Source organism: Abrus precatorius, unplaced genomic scaffold, assembly GCF_003935025.1.
Source record: "Abrus precatorius isolate BTA unplaced genomic scaffold, Abrus_2018 Scaffold11, whole genome shotgun sequence".
NCBI lineage: Eukaryota > Viridiplantae > Streptophyta > Magnoliopsida > Fabales > Fabaceae > Abrus > Abrus precatorius.
The window spans coordinates 17610870-17628010 of NW_020874303.1; the positions used below are offsets into that span (position 1 = coordinate 17610870).

General features: G+C 32.6%; 3 protein-coding genes across 6 annotated transcripts; 1 reads left to right on the forward strand and 2 right to left on the reverse strand.

The window, feature by feature from the left end:
- Positions 1–1819: 1819 nt before the first annotated feature.
- On the reverse strand, positions 1820–3921 carry LOC113855308 (acyl carrier protein 4, chloroplastic-like). Its single transcript, XM_027486894.1, has 4 exons — positions 3762–3921; positions 2657–2752; positions 2434–2562; positions 1820–2066 (listed from the first exon to the last, which is right to left on the reverse strand). The coding sequence occupies exons 1-4, from the start codon at positions 3828–3830 to the stop codon at positions 1932–1934; spliced, it is 429 nt and encodes a 142-aa protein (XP_027342695.1). The 5' UTR covers positions 3831–3921; the 3' UTR covers positions 1820–1931.
- Positions 3922–5358: 1437 nt separating this feature from the next.
- Positions 5359–7995, forward strand: LOC113855726 (mitochondrial phosphate carrier protein 3, mitochondrial-like). Its single transcript, XM_027487355.1, has 6 exons — positions 5359–5628; positions 6502–6863; positions 6992–7035; positions 7412–7626; positions 7714–7838; positions 7950–7995. The coding sequence occupies exons 1-6, from the start codon at positions 5359–5361 to the stop codon at positions 7993–7995; spliced, it is 1062 nt and encodes a 353-aa protein (XP_027343156.1).
- A 2420-nt stretch (positions 7996–10415) lies between these two features.
- Positions 10416–16215, reverse strand: LOC113854114 (poly(A) polymerase I-like). Of its 4 annotated transcripts, XM_027484973.1 has the most exons (15): positions 16087–16215; positions 15928–15991; positions 15718–15825; positions 15014–15111; positions 14665–14748; positions 14384–14517; positions 14168–14240; positions 14032–14077; positions 13814–13923; positions 13611–13718; positions 13475–13534; positions 12948–13009; positions 11881–12193; positions 11337–11403; positions 10912–11193 (listed from the first exon to the last, which is right to left on the reverse strand). In XM_027484973.1, the coding sequence occupies exons 1-15, from the start codon at positions 16180–16182 to the stop codon at positions 11144–11146; spliced, it is 1473 nt and encodes a 490-aa protein (XP_027340774.1). In that variant the 5' UTR covers positions 16183–16215; the 3' UTR covers positions 10912–11143. The 4 variants fall into 4 exon arrangements, with proteins under 4 accessions (XP_027340772.1, XP_027340774.1, XP_027340773.1 ...); XM_027484971.1 differs by having other exon boundaries at positions 10416–11403; positions 15718–15828; XM_027484972.1 differs by having other exon boundaries at positions 10912–11403.
- Between the last annotated feature and the right edge of the window lie 926 nt (positions 16216–17141).

Genomic DNA, 17141 nt, shown 5'->3' on the forward strand with positions numbered 1-17141 from the left:
TTCAATCGAAAGAATTGAATATTCATAACTCCAAACCAATCAAAAACACGTCGAAATTACACGTCAATGATCAACGAAAAAATTCGGACAAACAACCATATTCATCTTCGACGATTGAACAAGCGAAATTAAGAAAATAAGCACGATAAAGAAATGCAGCGTAAGAAACAATCGCAGCGGGAATTACCACAGGAGACGGAGATCTATTAGGCCTCGAGGCCGAAATCGGAGGAATGGAACTAATACCGTTGCCGTTTCTAATGGTATTGTAGTAAGAAGGAGCACTGGACCGGAACACGAGATCATCGTCATCACCGTCGTCACCGTCGTTGTCGACCATTTGAGACGCCATGACCAGAGCGAGACGCTGCGCGGCTGCTTTGGTGGTTATGTTTTGCTGCTTGACGGTAGAATCGGGAGCCGGCCGCGAGTGAGGGTGAGCCGGAGACATCGCCGGCGACGATGAGCCGGCGATGCTTGAACCGCTCCACTGCAGCGGGTACACTGAACTCTCAGTTCTTCTTCGATCCATCAGTTCACACTGCGAATGTGTTTGAGTATAGGAGAAGAGAGATTTTCTGGGAGTTAGATTTTCTCGAGAAAATGGAAGAAAAAATTGAGTTAGAGACGGAGTCAGAGAGGTTGTTCCATTCTTGGTTACTGGTCTGTCTCAGTTTTGTAGTGAGTCCAATAAGAGTAAACGACGACGCTTACATGTTAAAGAAACTCCCATGACGTTCTTTATCATACCGCAGACAAAAAAACATTTTGGCGGCGCAGAAACTTCAAAACGATGTCGTTTTGCCTGAAGCTCGGAGTTTTAATTTTTAATTAATATTAATTCCTACGTTTGGACGCGGATCACTGTATATTTTCGGCTGAAAATTCTCTCTTCCAACTTTATTTTTTCATTTTATACATTTTTAAATTTGTATTTGATTTAGTTTATTTTCAAAATAATTATTTTTTTTATCAAATTTAGGTATTTAAAAAAAAAAAAGTAATACAAGACAAATACACTAGTTAAACCGGATATAATTTCGCTAAAATGTGGGAAGTATATTAAAAAAAAACGGATAGCTTAATAACACAAATGAGCAGTACACAAAAAGTGAAAAAAAAATCTGTATATTGTGTAAATACACCATAATTGTTATTTTATAAGTGTTATTGACGATTAGAATTTTAATAAATTTATAATTTTTTATGCAAATACAAATATAATCACAATATTAAATGTTAATTTATAAAATAATGGAAATACTTGTATTTAAAAAGATATAATATAATCTTTTACTTTAAAGGATATAAATTAAAAATGACAAAATTTACATCTTATTAAGTGTCCGTTAAGTTTCTCCAGTAATTCAACTAAATACCTTCTTTAAAATTATAATCAAACAATGGTGAAACGCGAGCATGATGACTTCCAAAACATATTATATGACTTTAATTTATTTCGGATTATTCTGTGCAAAAATTAATAATAGCCTAAGTTACGTAATCATTACTTGTAAATTTGCTTAATCCGAGTAAGTGATTGTTTGATAGTCTAAAATCATGTAATTCCAATTATTTATATTGTGACACACATTCATATTCATATTTTTTCTATAATTTATAAAATTTATCAATGGCATAATATTAATAGCCGAGAGTACATGATTTTGAATTATCTAATAATTTTTTTCTTAATAAGATATTCTTCGAATCAATTTCACTTTTGTTTTTAATCAAAGAAGATAAAAAGAAAGATTTTGTTATCACCATTTCAAACAAATAGTAAGTTAAAAAGAGTCACAGAAGAAAAATTTACTCCCTAAAGAATACGCCCAAGCACAAAAAAAGGCCACGTAAATTGGCAAAATGATTAACCTCATCATTGAGTTACACTTGTGCACTCACTCTGCATTTTCCATGCAATTTCCTTCTTAATTAGCTTCACCTTTCTCTTGAACCAGCTTCTCTATTAAATCAGCCGCGTCTTGAACAGTTGTGATGTTTTCAGAGCCATCTTCTTGAACACTTATGCCAAACGCTTCCTCTAAACTCATCACTATTTCCACCTGCCACATCATAAATTATGTTTTAAAGTTAGGTCAAATTAATTTTAATAACACTAATTTGAATGTTAAAATAATTAGGATATATATTAATAATGTGTGTCTAAAAATACATGATAAGAAAATAATAAATTAGAAAATTTTATTAAAAATTATAATACTTAATGTTATTGATACATTGCATTTTGTAATATTTTATAATTTTTAATAAAAATACAGTATATAAATCATTCACATTTAAAAAATTGATATTAAAATTAATTTTAGACATATTTTTATTGAAATGAGTATAGTATTGTTATAGGTAATCAACCAAATGGACCATGAGAATTAAAGATCAATGATGCTTGATGATAAATTTGGATCTTACAGTGTCAAGGGAATCAGCACCAAGTTCTGAAAACTTGGTTTTTGGGGTAAGCTCAGTTTCGGGGGTAAGAGCAAGTTGTTTCCTCACAATCTCACACACCTTCTGCATTGTCTCAGGTTGTGCCTGGACCTAGTTAGTTGACAATATTCAAAGTTAATTTCAGTTAGTGCAAGTTTTGAGAGGGATAAAAAGTATTTACTGTTTAGAAGGGAATTAAACTTACTGCACAAATGCAAAAACGGGAAGATCTCAAAGAAGGAAAACTCCTTCTACCCCATTCCATAGAAACTGTCCCCAAACTTGAAGTTCTGTAAGAAGCCTGCATTTGTTAATCACCCAAATCAAGTTTTTTTTTTTTTTACTGTTAAGTTACCTTATAAGGTTATAATTAGAGGGAAAATGCTAAGGACATACAATAAGTCATTGATTAATAGACATACAAAAGTATAAAAGTATGTAGTAAAAATAAAGAAAATATAAGTCATCAATACAATTTCTTATTTCAAAGTTAAATTAAATACTTAGAAAAAAATCGTGGTTAGGAATGTTATAATAGCAAAAGACATTGGAATTTTTTTTTATACATTGGATCTGATATATACTTTTTAAAAATAATTATAATTTTTAATAGAATATATTCAATGTACCTTATCTTATGTATCCTTAGTTAAAACTATTGTATTACCTAGATGATGCTGATTAAGAAGAATTCCACGTGGTTTAAGACTTTGATCACAGTATTAAGTCATCTTTATATCTAATAGATACTACATTATATTCTATCATTCTTCTTTCTAATTTATAGTTCCCCAAACAAAAGTTGGAGTCTCTTATTCTTAGGCATTTATTGCCTATTTTTAATTCATACACTGTAGCTCCTATTGCTCGCAACTGTACCTATATTATCTCTATCACTGTCTTGCACTTGTGCACAAGGAAAGTTTCACAGGTACATTCTGATTGTGAAACTTCATTCAAGTAATTTCGTGCTTTTACCCTCGTACCAAAACGGCATCATCATTTTCCAAAGCACATGAATCTATTGAAGTGTTAGAGACAAATGTGTTTGTTTTCAGTTGTAAAATCACCGAAAGTAAGTTTTCTTGGATGCTATAAATTGTTAAGTATTTATAACAACAGAGTCTTTTGACACTCGTGCCCTCCATTGTGAACAGATACATGGCCGCATGCATAACATTTGTTTGGATGAGAAAAAAAATTAATTATTTTTTCTTTTTCTATATTTTTCTTTACTTAAATATTAAAAATTTAACTTTTTTCTCTTTAAAAATAATAAGGGTATGCATTAAGAGAGAGGGATTTCGAACCTGGCTAGTGATTGTAGAGAGCTTGAAAGAGTGTTGGAAGCTGAGAAAAGTGGCTGAAACAGAGGCCATTGAAGCTAAGGTAAAGGGTGGAGAGAGAGAGAGGAATAAGAGATAGGGATTGGGTTAATGAAGTGGAAAGTGTTTGATACTTGGCCCAACAAAGTAGTGTAATGGTTGTGCTTAGTTGGAAAGTAAATCCATGTAACTTAGAAAGTGTCATTTAGGAATTAGCATAATCTTAATTCTTGTGGCCTGTGGCTATGGGTGATCAGAGATGTGAATGAACGAGTGGTGCACATTGCTCTTGGAATCAAATATTCTATCCAAAAATTACGTGGCATTTATCAGTTAGTTACTGATGATGAAGCCCAATTTAGCAATGCACGTTTTTTCCATTGAAATGAAAACAAGTGCAATGCAACGTACCATGTTAGGGTGATGTGACTTGTGGAATTAAACTTTGGATTATCCTATTTTATATGTGTGATAAGTTTATCAGATAAACAAGGTTTAAAAGTTATTTTTAAGAAAAGTACTAAATGTTACACAAACTTCGATTTTGAGGATTGCTACGCAGAAGGAACAAAATTGGTACAAATGCCACTGAAAAACATTTTGATTGTTTTTATTGGAGAAATGGAAAGTTGAATTTTTAGAATTTATGTTAGAAAATAAATTTTTAAAAATAAAAAAATAAAAAAAGAAGTGATGTGAAGAGAAAAACGAGTGACATAAAAAATAATAATATATTTAGATACAATAAACAATCCATTACATAGATAAATCATAAATGCTTTAAGAACTAATTATGGTGTGAATTACAACCTTATCAAACAATGAATAAGAATGGTATGAGACTAAGAATAAAAGTTTCTCTTACAGTGTTTTGTTAAATAATTTATTAAAATTATTTTGTTTATAATTATGCCATAAGGAATAACAGTAAGTCAGTAACTTTTTTTTTCTTCCATCTCCTTACCCACCAAATAAAAGGAAAAAAAAAGTTATAATAGTCTCCACCCTTTTCTTTAAATCAAACCAAACAAGGAATTTTAATTGTTATTTCTCAATTAAAAATCATCTCCTTTCCTCTCTTTTTTTTCTCCATTGAACCAAATATATTATAAAAGATTATTTTATTCGATAAAATTTAGTTACAATTCTATTAATATTTTATATCCTATTTTTAATTAAAATCAAAATTTTACTTTGATAAAAAAAATATACATTTAATATTATCAAAATAAAATTTTAAAATAATAGAAACGATGCTTAAACAACTACACAAATTTTATATTATTTAATTTTGTAGAGAAAAAGAAACGTAATTGTAGTGACAAGAAATTGAAGGCGTTAGAGTCAAAGGGTTCTCCATGAGAGAGCACGAAAATTAGGGAGATGAGAAGATCACATGCATTATGCAAATTCAATATTCATCCTCTCTTCATTTCCTAACCACAAACCACCCTTTTTGTCGCCTCCTTTTTCTTGCATTCAAACAACATTTTATTTTCTACTTTCCTACGTACATAAACGAAGTTAGACACACATAACACACACACACACACACCAACTCTCTTGTTCTTCTCCATTCTCAATGGCTCCCTCTGACCACTCTCTTGTCCCTTCATTCTTGTATTCATCAAATGCACTCTCCCTTTTGGATAAAACCAATCATGGGTTGTCATCATCTTCCATTATATCACATTCATCAACATCATCACCACCCATGATCCATGCACCCAAGGAGAGAATCCGCATGTTTTCTCCTGCTTACTACGCTGCATGCAGTGCTGGTGGCGTCTTCAGTTGTGGCCTCACCCACATGGCCGTCACTCCTCTTGATCTTGTCAAGTGCAACATGCAGGTTCTTCTCTTTCCTTTCCATAACTCACTTTCATTCATTCTACTATTTGTCTATCTACCATTTTATATGGATGTTTTTCCAAATGGTGCAATGAATACTAATGAGACGGTTGGTCTTAGTCACAAGGAAAGCTTGGTTTTCCTTAAAATAAGATAGTCTTTGAGTCTAATGAAAGAGGGGGGAAATAGAGTAAAACAGTTACCCCCTTAAATGGTTCCTCCCAACTCTTTGTGGCTTCCACATGCCAGTAGGAGTTGCATGTAATAGAAATTAGGATTTGTTTCTTCATCTACATCGAACAAAATTGTCTCTTAGGAAAGATATATATGAAAAACTTCAAAAGAAAATGGTACTATGAATCGTGTTTCATATGAACTCTAATTTCTAAGGAAAATGTTTGATGACCAACCAAAATTTGTTCCCTTTGACTTTGGGGAATATTTTTTTTATACGTGCATACATACAAAAAAGATACATACATATATATATATATAGAGAGAGAGAGAGAGAGAGAGAGAGAGAAATAATTGTATACAATTTTACGTCCAGTTTCTAAATTATTCTCTTAATATTATGCTACCTCAAGTTTGTATCCAAAAGTTTTTGGCTTTTTCAAAGTAATGTGAAAAGAAAATCTCAATTCTAGTGCCATACTTTATCAATTCTATGATCAATGTGATTGTGTTGTGCCAGATTTCGCATATGAACATGACTCTCTTCACCTTTTTTTCTTAATTATTTTTTTTAACTGAATCACAACATTCAATCTTTTTTTTTTCTTTTCAAAATCATATCATATGCTTAGCATAAGTGGCGTGAAGTATGAGCAGAACTTAAATTTATATACAAATTAATGTTTGGTCTTAATTTCAGATTGACCCTGTAAAGTACAAGAGCATCACATCAGGATTTGGAGTTTTGTTGAAGGAGCAAGGAGCTAAGGGTTTCTTCAGGGGATGGGTGCCTACTTTGCTTGGATACAGTGCTCAGGGAGCATGCAAGTTTGGATTTTATGAGTTCTTCAAGAAGTATTACTCAGATCTTGCAGGACCTGAGAATGCAGCCAAGTACAAAACACTCATATATTTAGCTGGTTCTGCCTCAGCAGAAGTTATTGCCGATGTTGTACTTTGCCCCATGGAGGCAGTCAAAGTTCGTGTACAAACTCAACCTGGCTATGCTCGAGGTTTGTCAGATGGGTTACCCAAGTTTATCAAGGCTGAGGGTGCTTCTGGGTATGGTTGTTGATCCTTAATTATCTCTATTATTTTGTTTTTGCTTTTTTATCATGTATCAGTGTTTTAAGACTTCGCAATCTCCAACTTCGATCAGAATTTGATATGATTGATATGTGTATATATAGGTTGTATAAAGGACTCGTTCCTCTTTGGGGACGTCAAATTCCATGTAAGTTAAAACTACTCCATATGTTTGTCCAATCTCTGGTTGGTATGATCGCATGAATAGTCTATAACATTTTTAGCACTATAGAAAGAGTAACCTAGTATTCTCTCCAATAATTAGTGTCTAGAAAGTTGCATGGGATGAATGGATGATGCCTTAAATTGGTTTTTCCATTTCGCCTTTGGTTGTTGTTATGGAAGAAAATAAACACTAATATTTCTCTTAGTCATGTCTGTATTTTTTGTGTCTACATACACATTACACTTCTGTGGGATGCAAAACATCATGACTATATTATGCAACATTAACTTGCATTTTGCCAATATGTTATATCTTTTCTTTTTCTGCTCTTTTTTCTTACACTTTTGGCTCCTATCAGACACAATGATGAAATTTGCTTCCTTTGAGACGGTTGTGGAAATGATATACAAAAATGTCATCCCAACTCCTAAAGAAAAGTGCAGCAAAAATTTGCAACTTGGAGTCAGTTTTGCAGCAGGATACATAGCAGGTGTACTATGTGCAATTGTCTCACACCCTGCTGATAACCTTGTTTCCTTTCTCAACAATGCCAAGGGAGCCACTGTTGGTGATGTGAGTATATAGTAACAACAAACACAGCACTCACTCACCATCTTCTGTGTAATGCTAAATTGAGTCTTGTAACTGTTGATTTTGCAGGCTGTGAAGAAGATCGGGCTTGTGGGTCTTTTCACTCGTGGCCTTCCTCTTCGTATAGTAATGATTGGAACACTAACTGGAGCCCAGTGGGGACTCTATGATTCATTTAAAGTATTTGTGGGGCTGTAAGTGGCTGCTTCTATCTACTGGTTTCATCAAACAGTTGATCCATGATGTACGATGTGACATCACATGTCCGAAGTTTCTGATAATCACTTTGATGTTTGGTTTTTCAGGCCTACTAGTGGTGGAAGTGCTCCTGCACCAGCACCTGTGAAGTAGAAACCACACAGACACACATGCTTGGCTATGCAGAAGAGAGGTTTTTTTTTACACAAATAATGTTAGGGTGTTAATGCCTGCCTTACCAGAGCAACACCATACATATAATATATTTTGCCCTATGAGTTCTGATTTTCTTACTCCTTCCCCACTACTTTCAAAACAAGAAATACATTCAGTGGCAGAGTATTGTAGCAGCAGGTACATACATTTTGTACTAACAGTTTCTTTCAATAAATTGAGATTAAACTTTTTAGATTAAACTAAATTTTCTTTCCAGTTTATTGCTAGGTCTAAACATTAACAAATTTTCAAATTATAGGAAAAAAAGATGAATAGATAAATTTCTTGCAAATAAATAGTCATTTTTGTATTAAAAAAGTAGTTGAAAACTTCAATTTAGATATAATTATTGATGATGTCAAACATTTGAATTTTTGTAATTTTGTAGTTATTTTTGTGTTAATGGTTTAACGATAGTAAAATTTATGCATGCGTGTGTAGCTAGTTTGTATTCTTTTAAAATTTTGACTATATCAACTAATTATTTTGCCCCCTTCAAAATAACCTGTAAAGCCCCGCCACCGAATCCTGTATATAAAATCTTGTTCCCACCAAAGGAACAAATTATGCTTTATGGAATGTAAAAATTGCTCGACTTTAATCGATCTTACTGGTCCATCGCAAGAACTTTATGCAAAAATATCTCAACAAATAAAGGATACCTATGCGGGTTGCCATTTTATGAAAGAAAAGAAAAAAGAAACTAGTCTATATGGAAGATAGATTCTTAACTATATACGATATAATCAGTTTACGATTTGAATATGGATCAAACCAATGATAAATAAATATAAGTTTTAATATTATATGATATACTGAATAAAAAATTAATATAAATTTTTAAAAAAAAACCATTAAAAGAAAATATTACATAATGTATAAGATAAAAAAAATTAATAAATAGGTTAATAGTAATTCATTAATATATCCATGCATGACCCCTTATTTATTTTTGAAATATTTTAAAATTATTTATTTAGCAAAAGCAAAAACCACCATTTTTCCAAAAAAAAAAAAAAAATCTGTTCAAAGTCGTTCAACACCACCTTTAGTACCCAATTGTTAACAAATTTTCTTCTCCAATTATGTAAGTTGTCTGAATCTGTGTCTTATCAAATTTTCAACAGAATCGGCCAATCTAATCTAATTTTTAAAAGATTAAACTCTTGTTTTATCTTCAAAAGAGTTTGCATCTTACATTTTAGTTTCTAAATAAATAAAAATGTCAAATTAGTCCATGACTTTTATCTCTATTGGGTATTTAAGTCTCTAAATCCAAATGTCGTTAATGAACAGTAACAAAATATTGACATGTCATGTTAAGTGATACGTGTCATTGCTTACAGAGCAAAATGACGTTGATGTGTCAAGTTATGTAACACGTCATTGATTACTTGACAAAAATAATGTCGTATGTGATATAATATATAATTTTGTTTCATTTTAATCCTTTAATTATAACTAGTCGAGCATTTTAGTCCCTTAAGAGAGAGAAAGTGAAGGATGGTTGAGATTCTATCGAAAGAGGATTTGGTGAAAAAGATAATAGAGAAAGTTCATGTGAAACTGCATTTGCAAGATGGTTAGTGGCTTTGCAAGAAAGGGAAAAGATAGGAAGAGGAATTGAAATTCTTGCACTTGTCAAATGATAGAAAAGTTATGTTGAAACATTTGTCATTATCCTAACTCCTTATAAACTGCAACATTATTAAAACTAGTCGTTGCTGTTCAGAACCCACCGCATCATCTTCAAGTCACACCTATGTAATAAATTGCGCTCACACAAATAACAACTTCATCACTTATAACTCCAGATTTTATATTCAAGTGAAACCTAAATATTGGATATGAATGCATGCATATATACAAAAGAAAGCTACAAAAATAAGAATGTGTAATCACATCCCCACAAGAAGAAGCTAAAGAGGATATAAAAAAAAAATGAAAAAAAATGCAAAACAAATCTAAAAAGTAACAAGTTATAATTTCAATGACTAAAATGTTTGTCAATAACAATCTCAAGGATTAAAATGTCAAACAAGTTATAATTTTAAAGACTAAAATAAAACAAAAACATATATTATATCTCATAAGACAATGTTTTGACACTTAATTAATAACATGTGACACATAACATGACATGTCAACATTATTTTACCACATAAGCAATAGCACATGTCACTTAACATAACATATCAGCATTCCGTTATTATCTATTAATAGCATCTGAATTTAAAGACTTAAATACTCGACAGAAATGAAAATCAATGACTGATTTGATATTTTTAATCTTTTAGAGACTATAATGCAAAAAGCAAACTTTTTCAAAGCCCAAAATAAGAGTTTAGTCATTTTTAAAACAATGTTTTTTACATTGAACATGTTCTAGGTAGAGTGTAAACAACACCAATCACCTTTGTTTTCTACTTTAATCAAAATTTAATATTTCTAATGCTAATAATCAATCATGTATATATTACAAATATAATAATAACCAATGCAACTAAAAACATAGGTTCAATGATACAGTGTAAAAAGAAAATGTCTTGCACATAGTTTTAAGAATTCTCACCTTATATAAATGGATGGAAAAGCAATGTTTTCCAGTAAAAGAAAAGGATGAAAAGCAACTTTGTTGCATGGGTCATTCCAACATTCCTGTTCTCATCCCTCTTTATGTTAATTTCGTGAATTAAAAAATGAAATATTGCCGACTTTTTTGGTAATTCAATGACTTGGGCATCTGAAATTAAGGTTGATATTTGATTAAAAAAAATACTTTATATAACCATTATATAAAAACACTTTGGAATCAAAAAGACAAGGGGAAAAATCTTTTTGGGGGGTTGGAAATGTTTTTCTCTCCTTTATCCGCTGGCTATTTTAAAGCCTACAAGTTAGGCACATTGCATAGCATGATAAGTCCCACCTAGGAAGCTGTCACTGGCTCACGACAATGTTCATGATAATTCCTTTAAGTACCACTCTCGAATGTCAAATGCTGACACTAGACCTTCACCACACTTTATTCCAATTTTGAACGACCATTACCCTTGATAGAATGCCTACTCCAGCATCAATTTTCTCACAATTTATAATCAAACTTCAAACCAGCCTCGGGAAAATCCATTGCTCCTGTTGGAGGAATCAATCAAGGCGTAGTGGATATACCGTATCAAATACAATCCTTGCAAGCACGTGCCGTACTTCTTGCAGATCACCATGAGCTAAGGACTCATAATCAATTTTCCTACCTTGCTTTGATAAAATTTGCTTACCAGCACTGACTTTCACACAGTCAAAAATGCTTAGAGCTTTAATGTACATTGCTAATGGGATGAGCACCTGTCAAATTGTCAACGATTTAAAGACAAATGATGTTAATCGGGATTCATTAACCAAGATATACAACAGAGTAATCCTAGATTCCTATACAATAATGAAGTTAGCATACTTCAAACATCTGATTAATATGTTAAATAGAATTGTCAACCATCATCATATATCGTCAAACAAAGAATTGCAAACAAAATAGTTTAATTTTCCAGTTATATAATTCAATTTCTCACAAGTTAATTCAACAGCTGCATTGGTAACAATTGTGTCACTAGGTTAACATTTATTATCCTAAATTTCTTTGCATGCTTGCTGATGGCTTGCATACACATGTATGTGTGCTATTTGTGGGATTGTGGCAAAAGAATATAAGTTTCTTTTTTATGGGAGAGTGACTGATTGGGTTCTACAATATCCTAGCACAATCCATCTTTTGGATAGCAATGTCCAGAAGCATGTACAAAATCTAGGAAAAACAAAGCTCACCAGATCTGAATGAGGAGCTTGAGGATAGTCAATCATGGCCCCGGATATCAAATGCCTAGTTGTCATATGCAACAGAGACTGTTTAACAGACTCTGCAAGATCAAGAATCTCATCTTCCAAAGCCTGTTCATCCAGACCAGAAGGATCTAATAATTCAGGAAATCTGGCATCACATGGTTTGTTAATCCTCTTAGCTATGTCTATTGCTTCTGATAAATTTCCACCATTATGGAGTGCAAGGCTAAATGCAGCAACCACCGAGGAACCCCTTGGTTTATCACTCAATGTTAAATGTAATGCAAGGATAGAAACCCTGAAAGCAAAGATTCCTTGAGTCTTTATGAAAAGAAAATTAAAAATGATTCAGCAATGATATAGAAAATGTTTCCTAGATACAGGTGCAAAGCCTTTCCTTCTAATACTCAAATCCAATGACATTAAGAAACAATTTCAATATAAGAATCAGATAAGAACCTCCTAAGGCAAAAGATGGCATAGATGACTATAAGCATTTACCCAAATGTTCCAACAATATCTCTTTAAGAAAGGAATATATGAGATATTCGGTTTCATCCCATGTAGGATATCTTTTTTGGGAGGAAAGAATCTTCTTTGTTCCTATTACCCCTGAACCCTCTCAAGGTTCTAGACCCGATTGATGATGCCAAAAAAATAATTGCGCAAAGATCATGCAAAAATAATATAGGGGATTCCATTGCATTCATAGGCACTGGAAATGTTCAAAGAAGCAATAGCATCAGGATAGTTTCATAACTTGAACTGTTTCATAAATCAAGAAAACTGGAGCATATTAAACACTTGCTTCAGTACAAGAGTGGGGGAAATAAGTTCATTCTGAGACATTTCCACTGAAATAGGAAGGGAAAAAAAGCTTTCAAACTTCATTCATGTCTTCATGGATGTGCCATCCTAGGACAAGATTTTTAAAGAAAGTTCATTTACCGGTCTGACTGATACTAATAAATCTAATTTTTCCAGCATTACACATTGGGGTTATCACATATTGCTAACAAATAAAACAGGCCATGCTGTAGCACAGATCTTACCATAAGCTGCAATGACATGGATGGTTTGGTGCCAAAAGTTTATCCAAATTGGAGAAGAAAGACTGCAGATGAAATTCCAAAACATCCAATAAAAATGTGCAAACAAGGTGCTAAAATTTATGTATTCAAATTAATCCTCTAGTAACACATAAATATCCTGAGATAATCTAATAAGCCATATTCAAATTAAAAAACAAAAAAATCCCCACCCCTTCCATTAGGATATCTTTAACGGTTCATACCCTAAAAATAAATAGTTATATGCAACTCAGCATGTTGCATGTTCTAGTTTTATAGTTATATGCAAGGATTAACATATAAGCAGGGAAGGAAGAAAGAATCATATTAGTTTCCAAACAGAAACTTGTTCTAACGCACAACTTGGTAGAAAGGATAACCAAAATGCTCTGGGTTAGTTTTGGAAATTTGTCTCATGTATACTATTCTCACTAGACTAATGCCAATAGGTCAGTCAAAAATCCAGCAAGTTTTAAAAGTCTAAACTTCATTAAGAGGAATGGAGTTACCAAAAGCATATTGGTTCTTTTGTCTCGTCTCCGAAATCCATGGCGAACAAAATAAGCAGCCTGTAATGTCAAATATGAATTAAGCTAGCATTCCATGACTGAATTTTAGAGAACAAAATGGAGAATCATCACCTACCTGAAAGGGGAGAAGTATATCAAGAAGTCCAAATCTCCACAATAGCCTCAAAGAAGCTTCACCAGATCCATAAGCTAGCATATAATTTATTTCCATAAGAAGCCTACCCTAAAACAGTTAAACAGGGGAAAGTAAGCCAGGATATCCAGATGTGTGCATATAATAAAGTATAATAAAGGAGAGACGAAGAACACTTTAAATACCTTATCTAGTCTTAACACTGAATATGAAAGATTTTTAAGAGATTGAGCAGTTTCCCTTGAAATACTAAACCCCAAGCGAGCAGCAATCCGAATTGCACGTAGAATGCGAGCTGCAGAAAACAAATAGAATCAGACAGTCCTATCCTACATATGGGAAATGGGAGTGTAGTTTTTTTTTTTTTTTTTTTCACATCGTTACTCCCTCAACACAAACTCACCACAATCCTCCTGAAAAGAAGCAGCTGCAGGAACCATAGTTCGCACCTATTCACATAAATTAAGTTATATAAGTTCAAATTGCTGATTAGAAAAAGTAATATAGGAAAAAATAGCTTCAAAGAGATACATGCACACTTTAGCTTTTATAATATCTTCCATTCCTCCCATGTAATCGTATACAATTCTTGCATATGGATCGAACATCAACCTGGAAGAGTGTGAATTTGGTTAACAGCATAAAGAGATGCATTATATAAAAGTGGGGATGTCATAGAAAACACATTTGCAGCCAAATGAAGAGAAAAAATTAACATAATTCTATTTGTAAAGTGGCAAGAACAGGTGCACAACCCATTAATTGTAAAGTCTCGTTTCAAACAATTCCTCCAGCGAAGATAGTCCTCCCTATCACAGTCATTAGGTGTCTCTAAATCATGAGTGAAGCGCTTACTTGACTTGTATCTAGCAGTATTAAAACTTGAAACCTAATTAGAAGGGAGAATAAAATTATCATGAAAAACAGATTTTAAAAGGAAGACAGCCCTTAATAGGGAAAAACTATAGCAATCACCCAAACAAAGATAGTTCTTATGAAAAGTAAAAGTTTTCAAGCAAAACAGAAATATACCAACCTCAACAATGGTACCCTCCATATGAACATGACATATAGGGAACCTTTTACCCACTATCTCACACCATGAAAATGTTCTCGTCACCTACAAATTGGGTCAAGGTTCACCATACAAAGTTAAGGTCAGAAGACAACAGGCCCATAATAGAAATTTAAATTTTCAAATGACTGAAATGAGATTGCGTAAATTAACTTTTATGGAAAATCCGCATGTTACAAAACACCAGATGTCAATACAGAAACACTGGTTGCCCTTCTAACTGCTTATAACTTATCTCTTGATATACAGAGTTGAGCAGCATGTACATCAACAGTTTGAAAATAAAATAGAAATAGGAAATAAAGATAACCTCTTTAAGATCTGCTGAAGTTATAACATCAAAGTCTTTTGGTGTTTGCTTTAGTATAAGATCCCGAACACAACCTCCTACAAGGTATACATCATGCCCTAGAAGTAGAAGAAAAAGGCGTTATCAATCATGCATTTCCCTTCCTAACCTTGCAAACAAACATAGAAACCGTGGAATCTTATTCTTAAATGATGCACACTGAAAGACTTATACCACAACGTAAAGATTAATTAATATTCCCGGGCCCATAATCGGTTTTAAATGAAAACATTTGATAGCTCCAATAGCTTGAGAGCAGTAAAACAAAAATCAAGCAATAAGGTAGACAAAACAACGCCCTATTCTTGTTAAATGATTGGCTTTTATTGGACAAGCTCAAGCAAAATAGGCTTTCTATAGTCACAATTAAGTGGTTGCCAAATAAATCACAGATTATGTGCATGGGCTGGGTAGATGTTCAGGAGGAACAAACTATATCCCGATTCTTTTTTCCACATTGAATGATTTGATACCAAAATTCGTAAGTGAAAAATTAATATCTCTTTCAAATACAAGTGATAGGCTGGTTCTTCAGAGTGATAAGAATATATCTCACAAACAGTTCAACCCAACCTAATACACAGAATCAGTATGCTCTTATTCCACAATGTAAACACAAAATCAAGGAAATGCTCTTTCTTTCTTCCTTCCACATACACACATACCCTTTTTCTTCAACATGTTGAGAACCTTTTTAGTTGGATTCGCTATCATGGAATTTCGAAGTCCAAGCTCTTTGGAATTCAACTTCTTCCACGCCGGTGCCTTCTTATCTTCTTCATCAACTCAATACACCAAAACAAAGATGATTTTAGAATCACCAACCTCAATGAAGCAACATAAAACCCCAATTCAAAATTCCCAATTTAACTTGCCTTGTTCACCACTTGAGCCACTACATTTCTCTGCCTCAACCGAAGGAACAGTTTTAGGCACAACCTGGGGAAATTATATAAAAAAACGAAATTGAAAGAGGGAAAGAAAAAAAAATGAACGGTGATAATGATGAGTGAGAGATTAAAACATTGAGAAACCTTGCGAATGCATTGGAATGGAGCGGAGCGAAGATGAAGATTGGGTTTGCAAGCGAATCTTAAGGAAGCGATGGCCATGGAGAAGAGATGGAGCATGTAGCAACCAGGTTAAGGTTTGGTCAATTATGGTCCATTGTATTTTATAGGGTTTAGGGGTTTAAGGATAAGCTGTTGTTGTATTCGTAGACTATAATTGGCGACACTTATCAAACTCTTATTACGTCGGTAACTAGTAAATTAATCGTGTTTTAAAATTAAATAAAATCATCAGTTTTTATTAAATTTATGTTAGTTTTTTATTAAATCAAAATAATTTGGATTTAATGTTATTCATAAACTGGTTTTTATCTTCTCAAAATTATTTTCATAAATTAAGTTAAAATATTTAAAACTTCTTTTACTACTATTGTCCTGAGTCCTGACACCAACATTTGATTAATCTGAGTAAATCCCCGTGCTACCTTTATTTTTACTTTTTTTTGTCATGACTATTATTGTTTTTTAAGTGAAACAGACCCGAAGGACAAGGCCCAAAAAGCCTAAACAACCCAAACATTACTGAAAGATAAAAATATTAATTGGACAAAAAGAGGATAAACATGCAAAGATGCCTTGTCCGAAAATGAGAACTGAACTGATCCATAAACATTTTGGGCCTGAATTTCGAGGCCGGACTAGTTGTTTGGTCTATAGGGATATAGACATGTATTTCAAATTGACCAAAAACTCAAAGATATGGACTTATGTTCCAGTAGTTTGGGTTGGTCTAGTTCAGTTTTGTTTTCACAAGGTTGCACTTCTCAGACCAAAAATAAATAAAGAAGGTTAACACTTCTGTACTAAAAAACGAAAGTTTTTACTTTTAATCATTTTCATTATTTTATTATCAAATCATCGTATAAAAAGTTTTCATACAATAAATTAAGTCTATAAATTTTATGTAACATAAAAATTAATGCAGATAATAAAATGGAAGATGTACATATATTTAAGAATATGCAAAATTGCAATACGAGATGAATATGGTGTTTTAAATATAAGTAAATGTCCAATAA

What these genes read in the sequence shown, in the direction of transcription:
- LOC113855308 (XM_027486894.1), bottom strand. Translation starts at nt 3,830, where the DNA reads ATGGCCTCTGTTTCAGCCACTTTTCTCAGCTTCCAACACTCTTTCAAG. An exon ending in TCTCTACAATCACTAGCCAG is followed by an intron (nt 2,753 to 3,761) that starts GTTCGAAATCCC and finishes TAACAAATGCAG; the next exon opens with GCTTCTTACAGAACTTCAAG. An exon ending in CCCGTTTTTGCATTTGTGCA is followed by an intron (nt 2,563 to 2,656) that starts GTAAGTTTAATT and finishes TCAACTAACTAG; the next exon opens with GTCCAGGCACAACCTGAGAC.
- LOC113855726 (XM_027487355.1), top strand. Translation starts at nt 5,359, where the DNA reads ATGGCTCCCTCTGACCACTCTCTTGTCCCTTCATTCTTGTATTCATCA. An exon ending in AAGGCTGAGGGTGCTTCTGG is followed by an intron (nt 6,864 to 6,991) that starts GTATGGTTGTTG and finishes GTGTATATATAG; the next exon opens with GTTGTATAAAGGACTCGTTC. An exon ending in TTGGGGACGTCAAATTCCAT is followed by an intron (nt 7,036 to 7,411) that starts GTAAGTTAAAAC and finishes GGCTCCTATCAG; the next exon opens with ACACAATGATGAAATTTGCT.
- LOC113854114 (XM_027484971.1), bottom strand. Translation starts at nt 16,182, where the DNA reads ATGCTCCATCTCTTCTCCATGGCCATCGCTTCCTTAAGATTCGCTTGC. An exon ending in CGAGACTTTACAATTAATGG is followed by an intron (nt 14,241 to 14,383) that starts GTTGTGCACCTG and finishes ACACTCTTCCAG; the next exon opens with GTTGATGTTCGATCCATATG. An exon ending in CAGTGTTAAGACTAGATAAG is followed by an intron (nt 13,719 to 13,813) that starts GTATTTAAAGTG and finishes TAACTGTTTTAG; the next exon opens with GGTAGGCTTCTTATGGAAAT.